The sequence below is a fragment of the Labeo rohita genome, chromosome 6, assembly GCF_022985175.1.
Source record: "Labeo rohita strain BAU-BD-2019 chromosome 6, IGBB_LRoh.1.0, whole genome shotgun sequence".
Lineage (NCBI taxonomy): Eukaryota > Metazoa > Chordata > Actinopteri > Cypriniformes > Cyprinidae > Labeo > Labeo rohita.
In genome coordinates, this window is record NC_066874.1 from 5,167,140 (window position 1) to 5,190,925 (window position 23,786).

Genomic DNA, 23,786 nt, shown 5'->3' on the forward strand with positions numbered 1-23,786 from the left:
CGCCTGTCTGAAGCCCGCATCCACAGAGCAGTAATGTGATGTTAAAGTCGCCTGTTCTCACCCTTATTACATGAAGGAAGCCTTTTTGCAAGTGTGAGCCAAGACCAAAACAAGTGTTAAAATCCAGGGGTCCTGGTTTCTGAAGCCTGTGACATAAATTCATTTAATTTGTAGCTTCAAGTTAGTAGTTTTGGACACATTTATGCAGACACTGTTATTACAGGAATTACGGGTTAGTGGCTTGACTCTTCGGAAATCTTCAGTGGCTGTGTAAAAACAGCATCTTTTTGCAGTCATAAACAGCGAGAGTGTGTTTGCGTGTTTTTTTGGAGGGTTGGCTCCTGTCTGTATTCGTTTTATCATATTTGCAGAGACGCTAACTGGCTCTGACAGGGGCACATACAAGGGGTTCGTAAGGTCCCGTATTTGGAAAAGCACTATGGAAAAATTATTCGCCATCATTTTGACAATTCTCTATCAAAATCAACTTTGACAGCACACTGCTTGCATCCTATTTTTGTTTTTCTTTTGGTTTATTTCCTTCTTTTTTCTTATTATTTCTTGCCTCAGGTCATGAAAACATCTCAGGAAAAGCCAGAATACAAGATTATGTCCCATTTTTATTAGTGCCATATGAATGTACTCCTTTAGCCCCCCTGGTATTTTTCATTTGATGTAACTTTCTAATTTATCCCTGAGTAAATAGCAGTCGTAATGCGAATGGAATGAAGAGCAGGCATGAGGCGCGTGCCAATGAGAGGAAAGCGGCCCTCCATGCAGCAAATTATCTTCCCAGCACGGAAGCATCTGTGCTCAGCCGAGACGAGAGAAAAACAAGGCTAACCTCTCCTCTCCTGCTCCCTAAAAAAAAAAACCAGCAATCAATAGAAAGTTCATTTCAGAAAGGCAGTCCAGTAATCTGTTTGGCTGCACGCGCACCTGTCCCTAATGATCTTTCCAGCACAACAGGATGACCTAATCTTCATTCAAATGAATCGCTGCACAACACGGACAATACTTTATCACTCTCTCTCTCTTACGCACACAAAAGTGATGGAGGCGTGAAGGCCAGTGGAAAACTGATCAGAGTTCAGTGAGTTTAAGGCAGGTTAAGAACTACTGAAAGTAGGCCTCTGCTGTTTATCAGTGCTTAAACTGGTTGTCACAGGGGTTATAGCTTGCCGTTTTCATGGACAGGTAGAAATTGGTAAAAAAAAAAAAAATCACTCTAAGTATTACATAAAATCAAACATTTTTAGTTCACTTTTGTAGAATCATAACATACCATACAATCATAACAAAAAGGTTGTTTCAAACACATCAAATGTGACCCTCGACCACAAAACTTAACTCGCATGGGTATATTTGTAGCAATAGCCAAAAACACATTGTATGGATCATTGTACGAGATTTTTCTTTTTTCTTATTTTCTTATATTAAGTAAAGATAAAACTTAATTTTTAATTAGTAATATGCATTGCTAAGAACTTTGGACAACTTTAACAGTAATTTTCTCAATATTTTTTTTTTTTTTTTTTTTTTTGCACCCTCACATTCCAGATTTTCAAATAGCTGCCAAATATTGTCATATCCTAACAAACCATACCTTTCCATTTCCATCAATGGAAAGCTTATTTATTCAGCTTTTCAGACTAGTTTTGTGGTCCAGGGTCACAAATGGGACACAAACATACTACCTTTAAAGTTTGGGGTCAATAAGATTTTTTTTTTTAAGCATATTAATTATTAATAAGAATTTAAATATTAATAAGCATTTTGACATATTAAACTGATCAAAAGTAATAGTAAAGACACTCATAATTTTAGTTTTCAAACACATTGTTTTACTTTCTAATGATCAAAAAAAATAATGAAAAATAATACAGCAGCATGACTGTATTATTTTCTACCTTGACAATAAGAATTATTATTAGCATATTGAAATTATTTCTGAAGGATCATGTAACACTGAAGACTGGAGTAATGATGCTGAAAATTCAGCTTTGATATTTCATTAATACATTTTTTAAAAAAAAAAAAATTAAATTGTAATACATGGTTTTAAAATAAATCCAGATTTTAAAAAAACATTATTTATATTTGTGGTATTTATATATTTTTCATTGATTAAATGCAAATAAAAATAAATGTTAATAAGAGATAGAGAACCTTGCAATTCTTATGTTTAAATTTAAATAATAAAAAAATCTAAAACATACAAATACATTTAGACATGCCCAAAATGTCTAACTTATATATATACATATACATATACATATATCATGCACATTCTGAAAGCATGTCTTTTCAAAGATCGTTTGTTTAAGAAGGGGAAACAAGTAAGCAAATTATTGGGATTTTATATAAAGAGCCTGATTCTTGTATTCTATTATAAGGGTAGAAAAATGCTGATTTTTGTTCCTAGGACCATACTTATTTCATACACCAAGTAATTTTTTGCATATCTTTTTAAACAACTTCTGGTCCCCCTAAATAGCACCAGGTCTCATTATTAAACTGCATAATGTAAATGTTTTATACCATGGAGACTGTACAAGTGTTAATGTAATTTACAGTACATCTTAGATTTAAAACAATCAAAATGTCAGGAATAAGACACTCAACATGACAAAATCAGAGCAAATTTCACACTTCCATACAGCACCACTGGATGGCGCCAAAGTCTAAGTGACAAACTAAATTATAAGTCTCAAATTAGGCACAAACCCCAAATTGTTTGTCTACAAGCTTTATTGGTATTTTATTGGCTTATTTTTCACAATGCATTTCACAGACAGTCTTCAGTATATTTTCATCAAAACTGAATTATCATTTACAAATGACCTGCATGAAGAAACAGTGCTTGAAGTTTGCGAGTTTTTAGAGCGTGTGCCGTTTCAGGTATTCGATCCACGATGGAGACGGCAAATTCTGCAAACATGTTGTTGATTTTGACATGACAGGAAAGTGATAGGCCAACACAGCATATGTTCTAGTTTGCTTTTTTTTTTTTTTTGTAACTTTTTCACTAAACGGCTAAAAACAATGAGTAGTTGGGTGCAATATACCGTAACAGATCCCTTTGAAGACGAGTGCGAAATAAAACTGCTCTTAAACTCTGCTACAGAAGACTAGAAGCCTCTTCACCTCTAACACAATTTAATTGCATCAACTTTAACACAGTTACACCACAACACCACTGTGTTCTAGTACGCAAAGTACAAACAAAAAGGGAAAATTAGCTAAAAACAAACAACTTGCTGTGAAGGAACTTCGTAACCAAAATTCACTCCCTTTATCATACTGAAATTAATCAAAATGGCCTTCAAACAAGGTGAACGCTTCACTGAGCAAATAGTAAACGGAAAAACCTCATCGATTCCTGCCTTTGCCGACATCAGTTCCTCGGACTACATTCTGTAATGGTGTTACGTAGCTGCGTTTAACTTCAAACATTGAGAACTAGATCTACTGTGAATGACAGTGATGACTCTGCTTGTGAGAGAAACTGATAAGAGGTTTAAAAAGGTTTCATTCTCAGTTATGCTAACATTTCAAACACTGAGGGGAGGGGGGGTAAAGTTTACATTGCATCGTCTAAGGCCTTTTTCCAAACCAAACACGATTCTGTCCGTCTTCGCTTGTTCCACCATCACGTCTCGTGCACAGAAATAACACACTAGCTAACTTTCTTCACTCTGTCTTTGGCTTCGCTCCGGGAATCTTGGCCTGGATCCTGTTAACAACATACAAAAGAATATGACTACAGTCCATAAGGAACAGGAAAAGCATGCATTATGCATCCCATATAAAAAAAAAAAAAAAAAAAAAAAAAAATTGATGCTTAAAAGCATTTCTTTTTATTTATATAAATATACTTAAATATTTGTATATTTTTTATATATTTGTATATTTATATTTTAATATTTCAATACTAAAAAAAAAAAAAAAAAAAAAAAAAAAAACACTGCATAAACACATACAAATACATAAAATCACTCAAGATATTAATAAAAACTCAAAATATTAATAAAAACTCTAATAGTATGTCAATAATACTGAAACATCACTATCCGGTCTACAATTGTGTCCAACCATGCAACAAAATGATCATAAAAAACACTAATATTTTAGCAGGTTCATTAAAGAAAGCACCAGTCACGTATTTCACCATGTAAACAGACTTACGTTCCCAAAACATCTTTGATTTGCTTGTTCACCAGTCCATAGTAATGGTCAATTTGTGCCTGTATTAGGAGGAAAAAGAATAATTATAGCATTCAGGTATACATTATAGCTTTATTATAGTGTTTAATGAAACTGAAGACTCCAATAAACACTTAATCGACCATGACAGCTCAGCTATCTGAGTCAAACAGACACGGCAAACATACCTGATGCTTTTCATAGATCACTGGCCAACTGAAAGCACCTATGAGACCTAAAAAAATTAAAAATAATGGACATTTTGAAAAGTTACAGCATATTCTTATGATTTTGACAATTACCTGCAAAAAATCAGTATGTATCAATTTAAACTATTAGGACTACAGTCCTAAATGGACTTACCCAAAATAAGAATAGTAAGACCATTGAACAAGGCACCAACATAGGTCAGGATCCACATGAGAACTGCAAACTGAAGAAAAGAGGGAACCATGTCAACATGCATTCAGAGGAAACAATGCATTTTAAAACTTATGCAAGTGCTAATGACAGTCTAACACTTTTTTTTTAATAGTTTAATGCGTTTAAAGGGCTCATATATAGAAAAATATATTAGAAAAAATAATAGAAAAAAAAAAAAAAAAAAATAATAAATAATAATAATAATAATAATAATAATAATTCAGTCGATCTTGTGGAATAAGAGACTGATATACTACATAAACATACTGAATGTTTCAGAACATATTTCTTCTTAAGGAAAAATATTTAATGAAAAAAGATACAGCTAGTTACAAAACAGTTGGATGTCTGATGTCAAAAGTCATTGCCAGCTGCATACATTTTTGCACAGGGGTGTATTTTTATTGTAATTTTACAATTTCATCCCCATTTCCTTTAATAAATATATTTTGCACTAGGTACAAAAACAGTTCTCTCAGGACCTTAAGGACAAAAATTCCCCATGAAACCCATTTAACTGTAAAATGATTCAATTTTTGTTAATAGACTTTCATTCTGTTGGCAAGGCTTCAAAATTAATTTTTTTACCGTTTTTTACCAGATGGTGTTTTTTTTTTTTTTTAAGATCAAATCACAAATTCAACCACCATGTGCACCAGTGGAGTTTTGCTTGCATCTAATGAGTAAAATCTGGTACTGCACCCAAACAAAATCTTACATTTTTGAGATATTAATGTCAAACTTGGAACACAATTTTTAGATATACGGCTTTGATTTTCTACCAAGTTTAGAGTTCAACATGTTTCATAAAATATATATATATTTTTTTATATATATATAAAATTGTTCATAAAGCATTTTCATTAACTTAAACCTCTGTAACTTCTTTTTGGTTTCACTTTTTCTACTTCAACAATCTCCCATGGGTCTCTTTTAAAATTAGACCAAACTTGAGTGTTAAGCTTCAAATTTTTATGACAGTTTTTCAACATGGACATTTTTGTCCACCTATGTGTAACTTTTTTTTTTTTTTTTTTTTAATTGATGCGCAAGGGTTAAGAAGGATGCATTAAACTGATCAAAAGTGATAGTAAAGACACTGGTTCCAAAAATAAATAAATAAAATAAAATAAAATAAAATAAAATAAAAGGCTCTGTTCTTACTACTCATTAAATTTTGGGAAAAAATATTATCAATTTTAAATTAAGAAAAAAAAAAAAAAAAAAAAAAAAAAAATAAATAAAATGCAGCACAACCTCAACACTGACAAGAAATGGTATTTGAGCACCAAGTCAGCATAGTAATGGGATTTCTAAAGGATCATAAATAATAATGGCTTTGCCATCACAGGAATACATGTAGAATATGGTCATGCAGAATGAATGCTTTATATGTACTAATAAACAGCCAATATGTTATTAATAGGCATGCTAATAAGCAACTAGGTAATAGTAAGAATTAGACCCTGTACTAAAGTGTAAAACATTGTATACTTAAATGTTTCACTCAAACTCAAAATAGGATAAAAATAGCAGGTCGACCCTTTTTTTGCAAGCTGACCCAACAAATGGCAGAGCCTGTTCAAAACCCACCGGCACGTAAACTGTCACTCGTAACTGGACACATCACTCAATATAGCCGTCTGACCACAGAGACACTGAATGCTGGGATGCAATCTATCCGTCCAGCTGTGGAAAACCTCCGGGGCTCTGAAAGGGCAGCGGGGTCTGGCTGTAACTCTATCCATAGCCCATAACCACCGCCCCCTTCACACAGCAGTAAATCTCCTTACACGGATGGTTCCATCCACTGGGCTCCCTTGCGTTTGAGACATGGGTCAATGCAGCGCCAAGAAAAGCCAAGAGGTGCTGATTTAACATTAATGTTAGTGGCGCTTTTCCATTACGCCACAAACTTTGCTTAGAACACGGCGACTCTTTAAAATGTCACACATTTTGACGCAAGATTAAGCAGCGCTCATCCCAGGAACCAAACATTTATTTAGTAAACCACATGACTTGTGACCTCTAGTTCTGCTGCTGTTGACAATTTAAGGCTTATGGGACCAGAATGAAAGTTCAAAAGTAATATTATTATTATTATTATTATTATTATTATTTAAATAAATATTAATCTATTTCTAATAATTCTTAAATAGATTGTTTTATTATATTATAATCTTATTTAATTTTTTCAAAGCCCACTCATCAGAACTGGAATGCCCTCAACATGGCAACGCGGGCATTTGAGCAACAATGTGTAGGGAGGTGGAAAGCGTAGTCCAGCTATTCATTCAAGATCATTCAGCCCCGCAGCTAGCCTTGTCATGTGACAGCCGTCTAAAACAGAGCATCACATGACTAATGACTGGAATTCCTTAATGCTATATCACAGCTGATACTTTAACCCCGCCACCTCCAATAAAAAGAGTTGCTGGCTGTGGTGAGAGAGAGAGAGAGAGAGAGAGAGAGAGGGAGAGAGAGAGAGAGGTCTCTTTGGCACCATTTCTATCCCATCAAAGCTCAGTCCAAATCCTCTCAGGCCTGATCAACAAAGGTTTTTTTTTGTGGAGGCGTTTGTGACCCATTCCTGCAACACATGACCAAACACCCCAAATCTGACCACCAACCCTGTCTACCAAAAACAAACGGAGACCATGTCTCTCATTCAATGTACTGAGGGCGAAAATCTCTATAGACTATGGGAGAGAATACAGCTGATAATATAAAGTTAGCTAAATTCAAAAATTCAATTAAAAGCAATAACAATGAAAATATTATTACTCTTTAAAATAACTATTGTCTATTTGAATATATTTTAAAATATAATATATTCCTGTGACACAAAGCTGAATTTTCAGCATCATTATTCCAGTCTTCAATATTACAAGATCCTTCAGAAATAATGCTGAATTGGTGAAGAAACATTTTTACTATTAGTATTTGGTAAACAGTTTCTCCGCCTACAATTTTCAGAAACTGAGATCCATTTTTTAAGATTCTTTGATTAATTGAAAGTACAGAAGAACAGCATTTATTTAAACCGGAATCTTACAGAATCTCTTAATGGTCACTGATCATTTTAATGCTTCCTTGTGGAATAAAAGAAAAACGTCTTTCTTCAAAATAAATAAATAGTAGTGTAACTCAATTTACTCAAGAGAATAGAAATGTGCATTAAGGAATTAAGTAGATGTTGGATTTTGAACAGTCCATTTAATCGGCCGAGTCGATAATCATATTAAAATATTAAAATATTGGTCGAACTGCGATATAAATGCAGAACTGTTTTCACATATGTATTGAGATCTTTGTTTTGGACACTAGAGGCCAATTTCCAGCCCACTTCTTCAGGAAAAACACTTATCAAATTTAGCATAAAAAGCTTGCAGTGGCATTATTGTTCACCAACCTCATGAAAAACATCAAGACAACAAGATTTATTTTCCAAGATTTTATCTTCGCCCTGAGAGCAGTTATGGAGCCCCAAATCAAATAAAAGAGCCTAAGCTGAAAGAGCACAATCAGGATTTCATTTCCTCTGGTCTCCTGGAAGAACAAACCTTGAGCGAGTCCACCAAATCCTCCACCAGGAAGAGTCGTCGCAGCTCCTTAATCACAGAGTTGAGACGCACCAGAGCAGTGTCACTGTACTTATGAACCAACTCCGAAGAGATCCCGACATCTTTATCCAGATACATCCTGCGGAAGAAGAAAGAGGGTTTAGTGTAAGACTGAAGCCCCGTTCTATGAACCTAGTGAGTTAGTAACTACTAATAGGCACTTCTGAAAAACTGCTTCGTGAAACTTCAAGACCTTTGTGAACCACTAGTTTCGAACCAGTTAGTATCTTCAGCAAAGCTGAAAACGTGGACCGAATCGTGGATCCAGTCATAAAAATGGAATTTACTGTATAACGCGGAATATCACGGAAATTGCTATTTAAATATGAATCCTGTGTGTTTTGCACGTCTCTGTCTGTATGAATTAATGGCGCAGACGTGCTGTTTAGTTTACTACACAAATACTGAAGCACGCGTGCCGCTCGCGGTGTTTTCAGCCCCTGCCGCCTTAATATACAAGTACATGAACACATGAACAATCTCTAGAACTGATCTCAGAGTCAGTTCATGTACAGTTTGCAATTACTTGTGAGAAAAACCATCGTCATATCATATACAAACAGAAAGGTCTTCACACCAACCCGTCAAACTAAAAGTTTGGTTCAACTTGACTGAAATATTACTTCATGTAATGACAGTGCTGCTACTACTACTAATACTAATACTAATACAAATATTAATTAAGCTGTACTGAAGAAATATTTACCAAAAAAAATATTTACCATAATTTATATACCAGAAAATTGTAAATACACAACAGTGTTTCTGCAAAAAGAAATAATATAATAAATTAATTCTTTATAAAATCTAAATAATCTTTATAAAATAATTAAACATGCTTTTGATTATTATAGAAAATAGATTATAGAAAAATGAAAAAAAAAAAAGGAAAAAACTGAATCCAAAAAAAAATTATAAATTACAAATAAATAAATAAATAAATAAATTTCAAATGGCCCTATTAATTTAAATTTTTGCTTTATTGTATTTGTCCTTTACTTTGTTACTTGCATCTATGTTCTTATTATAAATAAGAAGATAAACATCTTTCCTGTTGTTCTATGTTTTTGTCATAGTATCAGTTTAGTAGTAGTATCGAGATATTTTTGTCAGGTATCATAATAAAAACAAGTGCTGTAGTTAATAAACTCTTATTGGCTAAATTACCCATTAAGCAAAGCAAGCTGTACAATTTAACAGCATTATACAGACATGTCATATCTAAAGATAATAAATGATTTGTTAATAACATTTAATAGATCACACTTTCAATAAAACATCTGCAATTGGTTTTTCAAAGGTGTTTTTTGCATGTTTGGTCTAAGTTTTCATTGTATTTACAACATTCTGACCACTTCGAAACAGTAAATCATTTGCCAAAGAAATTGATTCAATTCAACGTTTCGACAACCTTGGTGTCTCTCATCACTACTAGCAACACATCAATTTCACTATAATGTAATCATGAATCATAAATGTCATTTTAATGCAGACAGTAAATAATTCTCTCTTTGTAATTTAAAGAATAGCTGTAGAAATCATGATTTAGTTATAATTAGATTTGCACTGTTACACATTAAACAAAAGTTTGGCCATATCAAGCCAATTAGCTATATGTTTTACTATATACATAAACATGCTAACATCAAACAGAGGCAGGACTCCTGTGCATTTTGCTTAAGAAGCACCAATTGTATAGACAAGGAAGTTGCTGCCAATGTAGAGCATAGGTTTCATTTCAATTAAGATGTTGCCTTTGAAGGTAGCTGACTGTGCAGTGGACAGCAAAGCAGCTCACTCGTTTTGGAACAGAGCCTAGTGATCAAACTGAAGCAGCTGAAACAGGCAAACAGGCTTTCTGAGAGATACAAAAGATACTGCATCCACTTTACTTCCAAAACAACTTTAAGAATCTTTAAGTGGTTGGACTTTTTGCATTCCACTTCTATTTCACATGCAGGGCTTAAAATGTTGGCAGGGAATCAAAACCGACGGCATGTAGTTCAAACATAAGCACCTCATGTAAGCCCAGAAGCTAAGCTCCACAGATCTGCCTCCTTACAGAAACTGGAACACAAACTGATCAAAGCAGGATTATCCTAACCGTTTTACACTTTACACGCAAAACGGTGCGGAAACATGCGAGACGGATGCCACTACGATAGTATGTGTGGGTCCTCACTTGAAGGGGTGTCCATCCTCTGATTTCTGAACAGCCTGTAAAATGCCTTTGTATATTCTGAAGGAGATGGTGACAGACAGCAGGGCAAGAGCCACGTAGGAGATCACGCTGATAATACTGCACACGCTGAGGGACAGCAGCAGGAACAGACTGGCTCCAAACACCACCCCCGTCCTCTGCAGATCTCGCCAATACAGCAGGTCCACCACTGTCGACAGAAAGGAAGAATTACGTCAGCCCCAAACATGCAGTCAGATGATGCAACTTTCCGGTTTGACGCCAGAAGGAATCAACACTTTTTACATGCACGTGAACATGTTAACAGTAAACAGTGTCATGACCTTCATTTTACAGTGTGCAGAGTTACCACAATAAAACTATAGTATAATTTTAATATATTGCTTAAAGTTAAAAATAAATAAATAAATAAATAAATAAATAAATACATAAATAAATACGCTCGTTCAGCAAATTTAGCAATTAAAGAAAAAAACATTTATATTACAGCTGCAAAATGATTAGTTGCGATTAATCATTTCAAAATAAAACTTTTACATACTATATGTGTGTGTACCATGTATATTAATTATGCATATATAAGTACACGTAAATATTTTAAAACATTCGTATGTATTTGTATGTAAACACTTGTATATAATTTATATTATATATAAACTTAAATATTTTATTTATAAATCTAACATACATCTCCTTATATATATATATATATATATATATATACACACACACATATACATATATACATATATACACACACGCATTTATATATACATAAATAAACTGTACACACACACAGTATGTAAACACTTATTTTGAGTCGATGAATCACGACTAATTTTGCAGCCCTAATTGATATACACACAATTGCATAAATATAAATAAAACAAATGTTTGTTTGTTTTTGTAATTTTACTTTAATTCAGCAATACTATAATCATGCATTTATTTTATAATATATTTTTATTTTAATATTATATTATTCTATTGTAGTATTATATTACATTCTATTATAATTCTGTACAGTAATTTAACAAAATTCCCATTGATTATAGTACTCATTGAAAGCAGAAATATAAAACCAACTCTAGGATTTATACAGATTTATACAGTTCAAACAGTTATTCATAAATGCTGACAATCTCAAAATTGACAATATTAGTTAATAATTGCAATTAATTAATTAATTAATTAATTAATACATATTAATTAATTAATTAATATTAATTCATCAATACATAAATGTGCATTTGTTAGATAAGTTGTAATTATTATTATTATTATTATTATTATAAATATATGCAAATCATCTATTATTATAATTTTTTATTAGAATATGTTAATTACACAAATGCAGAAATATTACAGTAGCCTGTCAAGCATGTAAACAGACCAAAAACTCACAGATCTTAATCTGAAAACGGCAAGAAAACATGATCAGTTTTTAAAAAAACGACAAACTGGTAAGAGAATAAATATGATAAATATCTGATGGCTGCCCAGATGAGCATGTGGAACAGATTATATCAATATACAAATTGTGACCACACTGAACACCAAAACTACATTTAGAAATTGAAAATAACTCCTACACACAGTAGACAAGGACACCATGCACCGTTTCATTGGGTGATCATGCTGAATTCTGACTGTACTGCAGACTTGGTCTGTTCGTGCTGAGGGAGGATAAAAATAGGACAGAAACCTCACAGTCAGTCAAGGACCCTTCAATTATTAAACCTTATCTACAGTATGTGTCAATATATCTGATCAGAGTTCATGGCAAACCAGCATGCGGTATCTCCTCTCCTGCATTTCTAAAGACTAACATCATCCATCCAAAAAGCCAATGCATTTAATCAATAACCCAGAAGCACTTGGGTTCGTTCAGCAGAACATGCTGCCCTTCCTCTTGTACTCCTGCCAACAGACCGTTGCATAAGCTTATTGAAACAGAACGGTCCACAAAGTATTAAAATGTCACATTTCCGAAGAACAACGCGTAATGCAAACCTATCTGCTCATAAATATTAATATTAAATGTCTACAGTTATAGCGCACGCCTGAAAACACGGTAAATCCTGCGGCCTTATCAAGACCCCCCGCAATAAAAACTGCATTTTATCATCATGATTTCATGCTAAATCATCGACAGTGCGTGTAAACACAAACTGAAGTGTAAATACGTATAAATCAAGGGTGACGCAAGGAGGAGGGACACAATTACAGAGCATTTAACGGTCTAACTCACTAACTAACCTTGTTTGGAATCCATCTCGCTCATCTGCGATCAGACAGCCAGGGCCAAGAACACACGAGAAGCACGCAGCACCATCGACAAATGGCAGTTCCGGTCGAATTTGTGGATTTCAAAACAAAAGTCCTTCCGCGATCCAGTACGTTTCAGATTAAGAGAAGCAATGAACGGATCAGGTTTAAAATAAAAGTCCACCAAAACGCAGTCATACGCAGTGTTTGCTCAAATAACAATAAAAATACCGGTGACAGAGCATGTATCAGGACAACAGAAAGAAACACGTTTGGCCAGCTGACCTTTTATTTATTTATTTATTTATTTATTTATTTATTTATTTATTTATTTATTTAGCTAACGTTAATACAGATTGCTAAATGACAAGGTGACCATTGGATGGCTAGATTTTTTTTATTCTTCTGACAGAAGTCCCTGCATTTATTTGATTAAAAAATAATATTGCGAAGTACTATTAGAATTAAAAATATCCGTTTTCTATGTTAACGTATCTAAAGTGTAATTTATTCCTGTGATGGCAATGCTGAATTTTCAGCATTGTTACTGCAGTCTGTCACATGACTCTTAATAATATGCTGCTCAAATATTTCTTTATATTATTAATGATGAAAAAAAGTTGTGCTGCTTAATATTTGAGCAAACTGCAATACATTTTCCAGGATTAACAGATGAAAAAAAGTCCTAATGAATATTTAAATAAAAGGTAACATCTTTGTCACATTTGATCAATTTAATATGTTGTTCTTTGCTAAAAAGTAAAAAATAAAAATAAAAATAAAACAACAACAACAACAACAACAATAATAACAATAATAATAATAATAATAATAATTATTATTATTATTATTATTATTATTATTATTATTATTATTAATAATAAATTAATTATTAATAAATAAATATATTGAAAAAAAAAATTTTTCAATATATTTATTTATTAATAATGAATTAATAAATAATTATTATTATTATTATTATTGTTGTTTTTTTATTTTTAATTTTACTTTTTAGCAAAGAACAACATATTAAATTGATCAAATGTGACAAAGATGTTACCTTTTATTTAAATGTTCATTAGGACTTTTTTTCATTCTTCTGTATATATATATATATGTATATATATATATTATATATATATATATATATATATATATATATATATATATATATATATATATATATATATTTTTTTTTTTTTTTTTTTTTTTTTTCTTTCTTTTTTTTTTTTTGAAAATTAATATTTGATTTTTTTAGCAAAGAACATTAAATTTAAATGTTAAACGTTTATCATTTATTGTCACTGCAGCAGAAATATCTATTATTATACTCAAAAAAAAAAAAAAAAAACCCCAATAACCAGTCACCAAGCTTTACTTAAAACTGACTGAAAACGGTATAATTCAAAAGGAGCATGACTCAAAATGACCACTTTCTATCCTAACGTCAGGCTTGCTATAGGTGTGTCTATCCAGGAAACCCTTTTATAAGCCAGCATTCAGGGTTCACAAAAGTTTAGATCAGACGTCACCCTTCATTACATGTTCCCAGCTTGATTTCATTGCCACAATCAGTGCCAACTTGCATAAACAATTTAAACAGCACTGCCTCCCCTTCTGAGAATAGCTACAGCACAATGACAAAGTGCTTAATGGTGCCAACACACAAAAATTATAAATATAAACAATAAATTGTTGCTCAAAGCTCCCTAATGTTGCAACGACTCCTCATGTCGTAGTAAATGTCTTTCACACACCGCATCATTTATTCTGTACATTCTTTCTAAAATGCACTGAATTCAGAATATGCAGTCAGTTCAACATTTTGTGCAGCAAACAGGCAGTTTGCCAAGAGAATTCTCTGGCAGAGGGATAAATGCTTGCTGTTGCAATATGCTTTGTAATCAAGACACCCCAGACCATTTACTCAGCGCAACTAGAACATTCTCTTCCCCCAAGCACCTTTGCGAGCAAGACCTCAAAACCGAGCAAAACTTACTCACAGCTTTACCCAATAACATTTATGGACAAGGCAAGCAGATAAAATGGTCTCTTCAGTCCATTTTCAGGCAAAACAAGCATGTACCCTGTTCTCTCCAGTTCTTTATCTCCATCTCTGAGGCTGTCATAGAAAGCGTGTTATCTGAATTGGCGTGCATCAGTTTTACATTCCAGTCAAAGGTCTGCAGAAGAGGTGGTCGGGGGTGAGGAAGGAGGCACGAGTCTCTGGCTGGGGCAGGACAGGACTGAAGGGTAGAGAGAGACGCTACGGCTCTCCTAGCAGAGCTGCCCGATCACGTTCTGCAAAGGCCAGCACTGCTGAGGTCAGCTGACCACATTCAAAGGTGTTGGATGCCTAGTAACATGAGGTTTTAGCACAACATTAGCTGGGGTCGCTCTACAAAACGGGCGCCGTTTGTGTTCCTCATATACATACAGTTCATTTTTATAAATGCGTTATTAAAAATGACTTTATGTGGATGCTCTTTTTGGCCTGTCCTCAGTGTTCCTATAAGCAAATGCACACATTCTAAATAAAATTTAATATATGGAAATAAAAGTGAGAATTTTTTGTAGAAATCTTTAGATCTTTTTACAAAAACAATAAGCACTAGGATTCTTATTATTATTAACTAAAACTGAAATTATCCAACATCTGTGTTAACTGGAATAAAGCTGAATAAAATAAATGGAAAAACAACAACAACAACAAAAAATTAAATATTGCTTTGGCAACTAATTCAACTAATTTTATATTGAAGCAAAAACAACCTGAAAAAAAAAAAAAAAAAAAAAAAAAAAAAAAAAAAAAAAAAGGAAAATAATATATGAAATAGATGAACCAAAATAAAATAAAAAAAAAAAAAAAAAAAAAAAAAGACAAATTTAAAAAAGAAAAAGAAAAATAAAAATTAAAAATAAAAATAATGTAAATTCTAAGTTTTCATGACCTGGAAGCCCAGGGCTTGTTGCATCAAATTTACCATTACATTATTTAATGTTACTGAATATTAAGTTGAAGCACTAAAAATACTGACTAGAAATTAAAAAGAAAAAACAATTAATAAAAAGAAAAATAATAATAAACAAAAAAAAATAAGAGAAGATAAATAAACTGAAGTCATACTTCAGTCATATAAAAACTACTAAGAAGCAAATTCAAACCAATTCAAATAAAAAGTGAAAAAAATAAATAAAAGCTCATTTTAAAAATGTTAATAACATGTTTTTTAATTAAATAAATAAATAAATAAATAAATAAATAAAGATATCTATGAGTACCTTTTATTTTCATGACCTGTAAGTACAAGTCTTCTTGAATCAAATTTACCACTACATTATTTAATGTTACTATTAACTTTGGGACAAAGATAAAAAGTGAAAAATGTAAAAATCAAAATGGCACAATGCTACTTAATATTTCTTTAACATTATTTACTGTATCTGATCAAATATTCTAAACTTAAATAAATAAATAATGTAAAAGGCACCATTTTCATAATAAAAACTTGTACAATACAGTTATGAAGCTGGTGTGTGCAGAGTCTTGGTTTCACATGACATTAATTTGAAGAAAAATTTGCATTTTACTGCTGTAGGTAACATGTTGGTGTTCAGACACACTGCCGTTTAGGCTGTAATGGTTATGACAGGCTTTCATTTAAATATAAAAACGTCTAATGGATGATCTATGAAGTCCATTGTGACTATGGGTCATTGTGTCTTCCTCAAGGTCAATGACACTTCTAAGTAAACTCAGCCACATAACTGACCTTTGTCCAGCCTGTATTTACATTAGGGAGACAATTAAGTATGTAAAGCTGAATTAAAAATGAGTTTTCTTTTATAATAAAAAAAAAAAAAATAAAGAAATTGAATAGAAACAAAAGGACAACTAGCACAATCCTGTGGGTTTATTTTCCGTGTCTGTTTCACTTGCACAAATAATCCACAAGATGGCAGTAAACGGATGCTGTCAAGATGACGTTGAACTTTTTGAACATTTCCCAATGATCAGTTTCAAAACGCGGTTCATGAAAGCATGCAGTAACGAAACATTATCTGTAATCACATTAGATGAGTCAGTATTATATGGCAACTTCCAGACTGCAACATTTCTGACTCTATAAGCATCAGCTAAAACACTTGTTGAGATAAGCCCAAGCAATATCAATCGGAAATTTAAATATAAATCAGAAACCTTAAAACTGTGGTACTGCAATAGAAAAAGAAGGTGAAAAGTCAGACGGTCTTGTTTAATACATGTAACGTTAATAATTCAAACGGATCTGACGTCATGTCAATTGTTCCTGGTGTAAAATGTTGGGTGGATTAAAAAAAGAAAAAAAAAGTTGAGTACATTTTAGCTTGTGGTAACATTTACAGATCCCTGATTTAAATTCAAATCCAAATGACAAGTTACAAATGCAAATTTGTACTTACATGAACAACAAGATTTAGATTCGGATGGTGTGACTGTTGTTTTCTCTTCTTTTTCTTCTGATTTTGTCGGTTTTGTTATTGCATCTCCAAACGCACTGATCGGTGCTGGTTTGACAGCTTCTGGCTCTGGTTTATAGGTGGATGATGGTTCCGGTTCTGTAAAGTCCAGCAGAGGCTCTTCGGTACGTGGCAATGTGGACCTGTGCCTCTCCAGCGCATCTTTCGCTCCTCCGGCCAGATCTAAGATTTCATCTTCGTCTAAATTATGGGCCTCTGCCTCTCTTTGCATGAAATCAGCTCCTTCATCCATCAACGAGTTCACGTGTTTGTCTGCTCGGTATTCTTCTTCTTCATCATCATCATGCTGAAAGCCATACGAGGGTGTAGTTGAGCTTATCTGATCATCCATTGTTAAGAACAATTTTTACACCGATATATAAGAGTAACTTCTTCAAAAAAAGTCTCCTCACGCAAGCCTTTCGATCTGAATGTCTGAGAAAATGTCTTTTCGCAACTTCTTCAGCACACCAACGAACGCGCGTCAGGTTCAACGCGGGCCTAAAACGCAGAAACGGCGCAACTGTTTGACTAGACGCTTAGTTAGGGGAAGTATATGCAAATTTGGACAACTCTTTTATTGGCTGAACAGTGAAAAGGGGCGGTTCGGCGACGCCCGAGCACCTCCTTGCGGGCAATGTTACGCGCTTAATTAGGGGCGGGGTATGCACGTTTGTGGGTATTTTATTGGGTGAGCGGGGAGAGGGGGCGGGACAGCCGCGCGCACATACTTTCTCTTCCTGAAGAGGAATGTGGAAAATGGCTGAGTGATGCATTTCAAACGGTTTTAAAATTCAGTGGTTTGAAAATGCACTGATAGCTTGCCTTTGTTCTAAATTTTCTTAATATTTGTAAAATGTAGCCTCTGTTTAATGAAATCAACAGGACACTTGATGGCATGCCAAAGCAACACTTGTAACCTTGATTATATTCACAATATAGCATGGCATCTCATGCCTTATTGCTTGCATTATGTTGATTGTGAAATTACTGAATATTGTTGCTAATATAATTATTTAAATGATTCAGTGTTTGTTAATGTATTACGACATAAACTAAACAGACTAGTGTGATTAAATGAGTCAAGATTGTCCCTCTATAATTTTTACTTAAAATATTTTTTTTGTTCACTTTTGATATGATATACTGTACTATACTTTGCTAAAAAAACTTGTTTCACACAATTTTCTACATGCTTTTTGCCCTATTGTTGGTAGTTCCTACATTTTCTAGCAAGTAAAAGGCCTTCACTGATCACGTCTTTTTACTGTGAAATCTGTAATTGCTTAAAAAAAAAACATAAGAATAATTTTTTAGATTGTTTGTAATTTGTCAATATAGACATTTAGTGGATTGAAGCAACTTCGATTATTGTGTTAAAATGTCAATATCCAATATGAAACAACAGGCTTTTATTTGAACATATAAAGTTTGATTTCTATTACAAGTGATTAGAATTTAATTTTACTTTTTGGCAACAGAAAAAACAGAAACTGTGGCAAATTGAATATTTTTGAATAAAATTGAGATGTTTTTTTTCCCTTCAAGTGTGAGCTTCATATTCTCACCATAAAAGCCCATATGATATAAAGCCATATGAAATGACGTTTATTTCATATTTCATCTCAGGCTTAAGGCTGCTCTGCTATGCTCCTGGAAAATCTGAACATTGTGTACTTGGAACACATACAGTTGAAGTCAAAAGTTTACATACACCTTGCAGAATCTGCAAAAAGTTTATTGTTTTGCCAAAATAAGAGGGATTATACAAAATGCATGTTATATTTTTTTAGTACTGACTTGAATAAGATATTTCACATAAAAGACATTTACATACAGTCCAAAAGAGAAAATAATAGTTGAATTTATAAAAATGATCCTGTTCAAAACATATACACTTAATACTGTGTTGTTACCTGAATGATCCACAGCTGTGTGTTTGTTTTTTTAGTATTATTTATTTATATTTAGTCAAAATTAAAAAAAAATACACATCTTCATTCTATTCAAAAGTTTTTACCCCAGTTTGTACTTACATAGAATTACTTCATACCCTCATGATATTCCAGTAGATATCTCTCAGGTCCTTTCCTGTATTGTAAGTGAAAACTGTAAGTCTGAACACTTAAAAACCTTAACAAAGCAATATGAGTAATGATGCAAGCCTTAGTAAGCACCAATTATGGTCAAAAATAGCACAACTTATGAGCTATTGATAATCAGCTGTTTTAACACATTAAGCTGATATTTTAAGTCATCTGGATATCTTGTTTTATTGCAGATTCTGGTGAGTCAGTGCGTGTCTGCCGGACAGATGTCATTGTCTGCACTCTGTGCTGTGAAAAGGAGACAAAGGCAGATTTGAGGGATAGTTTGTCCTCTCCAGATACTGCAGGCTCCATTGTCATCCAGACGCCAATGGGGAAGCAAAGTACCAAACCGGTTCTGCAGGGTCTTTGTGCTACGCTGGAGTCATGCCAGTGTGGGCTGACTGATAACCTGCCCTTTGCCTCTACTGATTGATTAATCGTAGAGATGTTCAGTGAACCATCTTCTAATCTGGCCTTCTAGTTCTTTCTAATCTAATCTTCTATCTTTTTGGTTTGTGCAAAAAGACAAGTCATAAACCATCTCATGCAGGATGCAGGAATATACTGTATTTTTGGATCTCAGAATAAAACCACTTTAGAGTTCAAAAATTAGCTTTAGTCACCTTCCTCAAGTTGCTGATTCATGTAGCAATTATCTTGAAATCTGTAATAGTGAGTCAATGTAGTGCAATACTTATTTCCCAGAACACAGAGTGCTATCATCTTAGTCATACTAAGTAGGGGGAAAAGAGAATCTCCCAGACCTTTCTTTCTGATCTAACATTCAGTGTAAATGTTTATATTCAATGATTGATTTGTTGTTTCATATTAAGCAGTGAATGAGTGAATGTCATTTATAGTTACTCAAGGTCTCACTATATTCTTATTTTATGCTTAAATTCACAATATACACAAAAAAAAAAAAAAAAAAAAACATAAAAACACAATTTGTTGAGTCAACTCAAAATAATTTGTTACCCTGCAGACTTAAAATTTTAAGTTCAGTCAACTCAAATAAGTTTTGAAGTGTTAAGTTGTACTAAGTAAAAACATATTTAAGTTGACTAAACAAACTATTTGCTTTGTTACCCAGCTGACTTAAAATGTTAAGTTGAATGAACTCAAATATCTAAGTTCAGTACAACTTAACATTTCAAGTTGACTGAACTTTTTTGATTTGACTGAATTTGTTGACTGAAACAAATTATTTTAAGTTGGAATCATCAAATTGTTTTTTACAGTGCAGTAGCATGGCTTTAAGCAGCATATTGTTTTTATGCAACAGTGTTTAGAAAATAAAAATATTAATGGGATATTTCATGCAAAAATGAAAATTCTGTCATCATTTACTCACCTCCACTTGTTCCATTTGAGTTACTTGACGGTAGCCATTGGCTTCCATTTTTCAATACTATGGCTAATGTCAACTGTGGTTACCACCATTTATCAAAATATCTTTTTTGTGCTCAACAGAAAAAAGAAACTCATAGAAGTTTGGAACAATTGGATGAGTGAGAAAATGTTGACAGATATTTCACTTTTGGGTACAGATTTACAAATTTCAATCAAAACATGACTTTAAGTAAATCAATTACATGTCATCCTTGCACTAGTCCATGAACTGTAAACTGTCAGAAATAGTACAGGGAGGAAGAGACACTAGATAAGCAATGATTTGATGTGGTTCCATCTCTCTGTCAAGATATTCCAGGAGGTTTCTTTGGGAGTAACATTAGTCTTCTTCTGTTCAGGGTGTTTTGCGGGTTTGTCTTTCCAAATTTGGAAAAAGAATTTGGCTGGTATTTAATAGTGGAGTTTGCAGAGCAATGAACTGTGATCTTAACTTAAAACTCATCAAGACTTATTTACAGCAGGGGTGTGGCTTTACTTGCCATTGAACAGCATTCACAAACAGCAAACAATCTCTTATTATCACACTACACAAATGTATCCGTTTAACTTCTTTAACTCTTTCATGCTAAGTAAGAACGCAAACAACCCAGTCATAACATTAGTAATGTCTTAGGGGATTTAACCAGGAACTGCCTTGTTGATAGAAATCAGACTCATTATAATTGCTGAGATGTTAATACACTGAATGTTCATGCATCATATCCTTAAATAAAGATCTTGCCAATGAAAAGTAAACACTGTGTTAAAAGGGAAAAAATACTGAAACTCAGCCTCATGCATTTTTGTTATTGTTAACTAAAACTGTCTCTGTTAAATGAAATACAGCTGAAATCAAATAAAATATAAGTAATAGATTTAATAAAAAAAATTTGAGAACATTGCTTTGGCAACTAACTGAAATAAAGTATGTTTAAATTGAAGTACTGAAAAATACTAAAACTAAAACTGAAATAAAAATTACTGTAATTTTTCATTCTTCATTTTCTGGTTAAATAGTCAAATGAGAGTTTAATGAAATTAATTTTGCACCAAAATTTATGCATAAATTTAGCATTGAATCTTGCAATGTTTCCATTGCAGTAAATGGGTGCCATCAGAAAGAGAATCCAAAAAGCTTTTAAACATCAAAAAAAAATTTAAACATCACAATAATCCAATAGCATCTTGTGAAGCAAAAATGTGCATGTTTATAATAAACAAGGTTATCATTAAGATATTTTCTTTAAATGAAGCATTATTATGGATTCATATTTTCATGTGGACTCATATTTTGCCCAGAAGTTACAAACAAGCAGCTTTTCACTTTACAAGACATTAACTGATGTACTGGAGTGGTGTGACTAACTTGAGGATTATTGTGATGTTTTCATCAGCTGTTTGGACTCTCATTCTGACGGCACCCATTCACTACAGAGGTGAGCAAGTTCACTGGTGAGCAAGTGATTTAATGCTAAATTTTCACAAATCTGTTCTGATGAATAAACAAACACATCTGTATCTTAGATGGCCTGAGGGTGAGTACATTTTAAGCAAGTTCTTATTTTTGGGTGATGTGTTTCTTAAGCATGCATCTAGTCTTTAATTTCAAAGTGTGAGTCTAGTGTATACATTTTATCTACAGTGAAAGTATGTGCCAGTATGCAATGCATCCCATCTACCGCTGTAACTTTTATCTTGCGTTATCCTTTGTCTAAAAGTATTCACACACGCTAAAAGTGCATGCCCTCTGCTCTCTCATGTCAGATCTATGACTCCTACGCCACTGTTTAGATCTGACTCCACCCTTGTTCCTCAGCTGTGCTCTGTATCTAGTTGCTCCTTCCCCCCGAGCATTTATCACAGGTGGAGACAGTCCTGTTTTTGGAACACTACGTGTCGTGGCACACACAGTTTAGGCTTGCACTGGCTGCGTTTTTCACAGAGCAATTCTATAACTTCTTGTAGCACCTAGATGTCAACAGTGGGTCAGCAGTCTCGTATCTAAAGGCCATTGCATGTTCATGTGTAAATGGAGTATTAATGTGCTACAATCTTTTAAACGGTGTGTTGACGTCATTGGCAACATACTGTTCAGAAATGCTCCACACTCACCCAGCTCTGGATGAACAACTACAAAGCACTCAATTTCCTCATTCTGCTTCTGCAGAGCTAAATATTTGATTTTTGGCAACAAGAGATGAAACAAGAGCCTTGTTATGCACAGGCTGTTGCCTCTGGTTACAAAATCAAGATTACACAATATTCACATTAGAAGTGTTGTGCAGTTAACTGGGTAAATTGGACAAATACCATATGCTTCAAAAAGGGCTGGAAAAGGATGTATTATGTAATGCAACAAAGAGGAAGAAAAACCTTGGCATGCTTGTCAGGAGGACTTTGTAGGACACTGCATGCATATGAAAGAGCTTTAAGCCTAGAGAATGCATCAAATGACCACAGTGAGTCAACTGAATCCGTTTTCATTTCTGGTGCGCAACTCTCAAATCCTCTTCTTTCGACATGTATGTAGTGCCAACACATGTTATAGCGCCCCTGGTGGCGGATACACATTTCTGCCATACACACTCACACAAATACAAAATTAGCCCTGGGGCAAGTTCAAGCTCAAACCGGTGTGCAACGTTTTGCTACGGTTTCTGGGTTGAACGACGCTTCCTGGAAACGGTGTGCAACGGGGTTTGAGATACGTTTTCTCTTGTTTGGTGGGTGTGTCAAAAATGTCAGTCCAATCAGCAGCAACATGTTTGACACTGATTAAAGTAACATAAAAATACTATACATGTTTATATATTTTGCTGTTGTCTTGTGGAGTGACACTTTCAAAAACTTTTCTATGCTCCTCTGATTATATAATGGTAAATATTACAATATTATAGCACAACAACAGTGATCAGCAATAATGATAAGCCCAATAACGGTACTCACAATAAAAATAATAAGATCATATAGATCATAACGCAGTCTCGGAGGTGGGAGTGGATTATTCTTCACCTGAAATGTTTGTCTTTTCATCCTGAAATGCGAGGCAAATGTTGGATCACAATAATTAAGAACCACAGTTTC

General features: G+C 33.4%; 1 protein-coding gene across 3 annotated transcripts; it reads right to left on the minus strand.

Moving 5' to 3' along the window:
• Window positions 1–2,996: 2,996 nt before the first annotated feature.
• rtn4a (reticulon 4a) lies at window positions 2,997–17,763 on the minus strand. Of its 3 annotated transcripts, none has more exons than XM_051111598.1 (7): window positions 17,164–17,763; window positions 10,435–10,642; window positions 8,193–8,331; window positions 4,570–4,639; window positions 4,395–4,441; window positions 4,189–4,247; window positions 2,997–3,736 (listed from the first exon to the last, which is right to left on the minus strand). In XM_051111598.1, exons 1-7 carry the CDS (start codon window positions 17,570–17,572, stop codon window positions 3,694–3,696), a joined length of 975 nt encoding a protein of 324 aa, XP_050967555.1. In that variant the 5' UTR covers window positions 17,573–17,763; the 3' UTR covers window positions 2,997–3,693. The 3 variants fall into 3 exon arrangements, with proteins under 3 accessions (XP_050967555.1, XP_050967556.1, XP_050967558.1); XM_051111599.1 differs by lacking the exon at window positions 17,164–17,763 and adding an exon at window positions 14,807–14,976; XM_051111601.1 differs by lacking the exon at window positions 17,164–17,763 and adding an exon at window positions 12,712–12,859.
• Window positions 17,764–23,786: the final 6,023 nt, after the last annotated feature.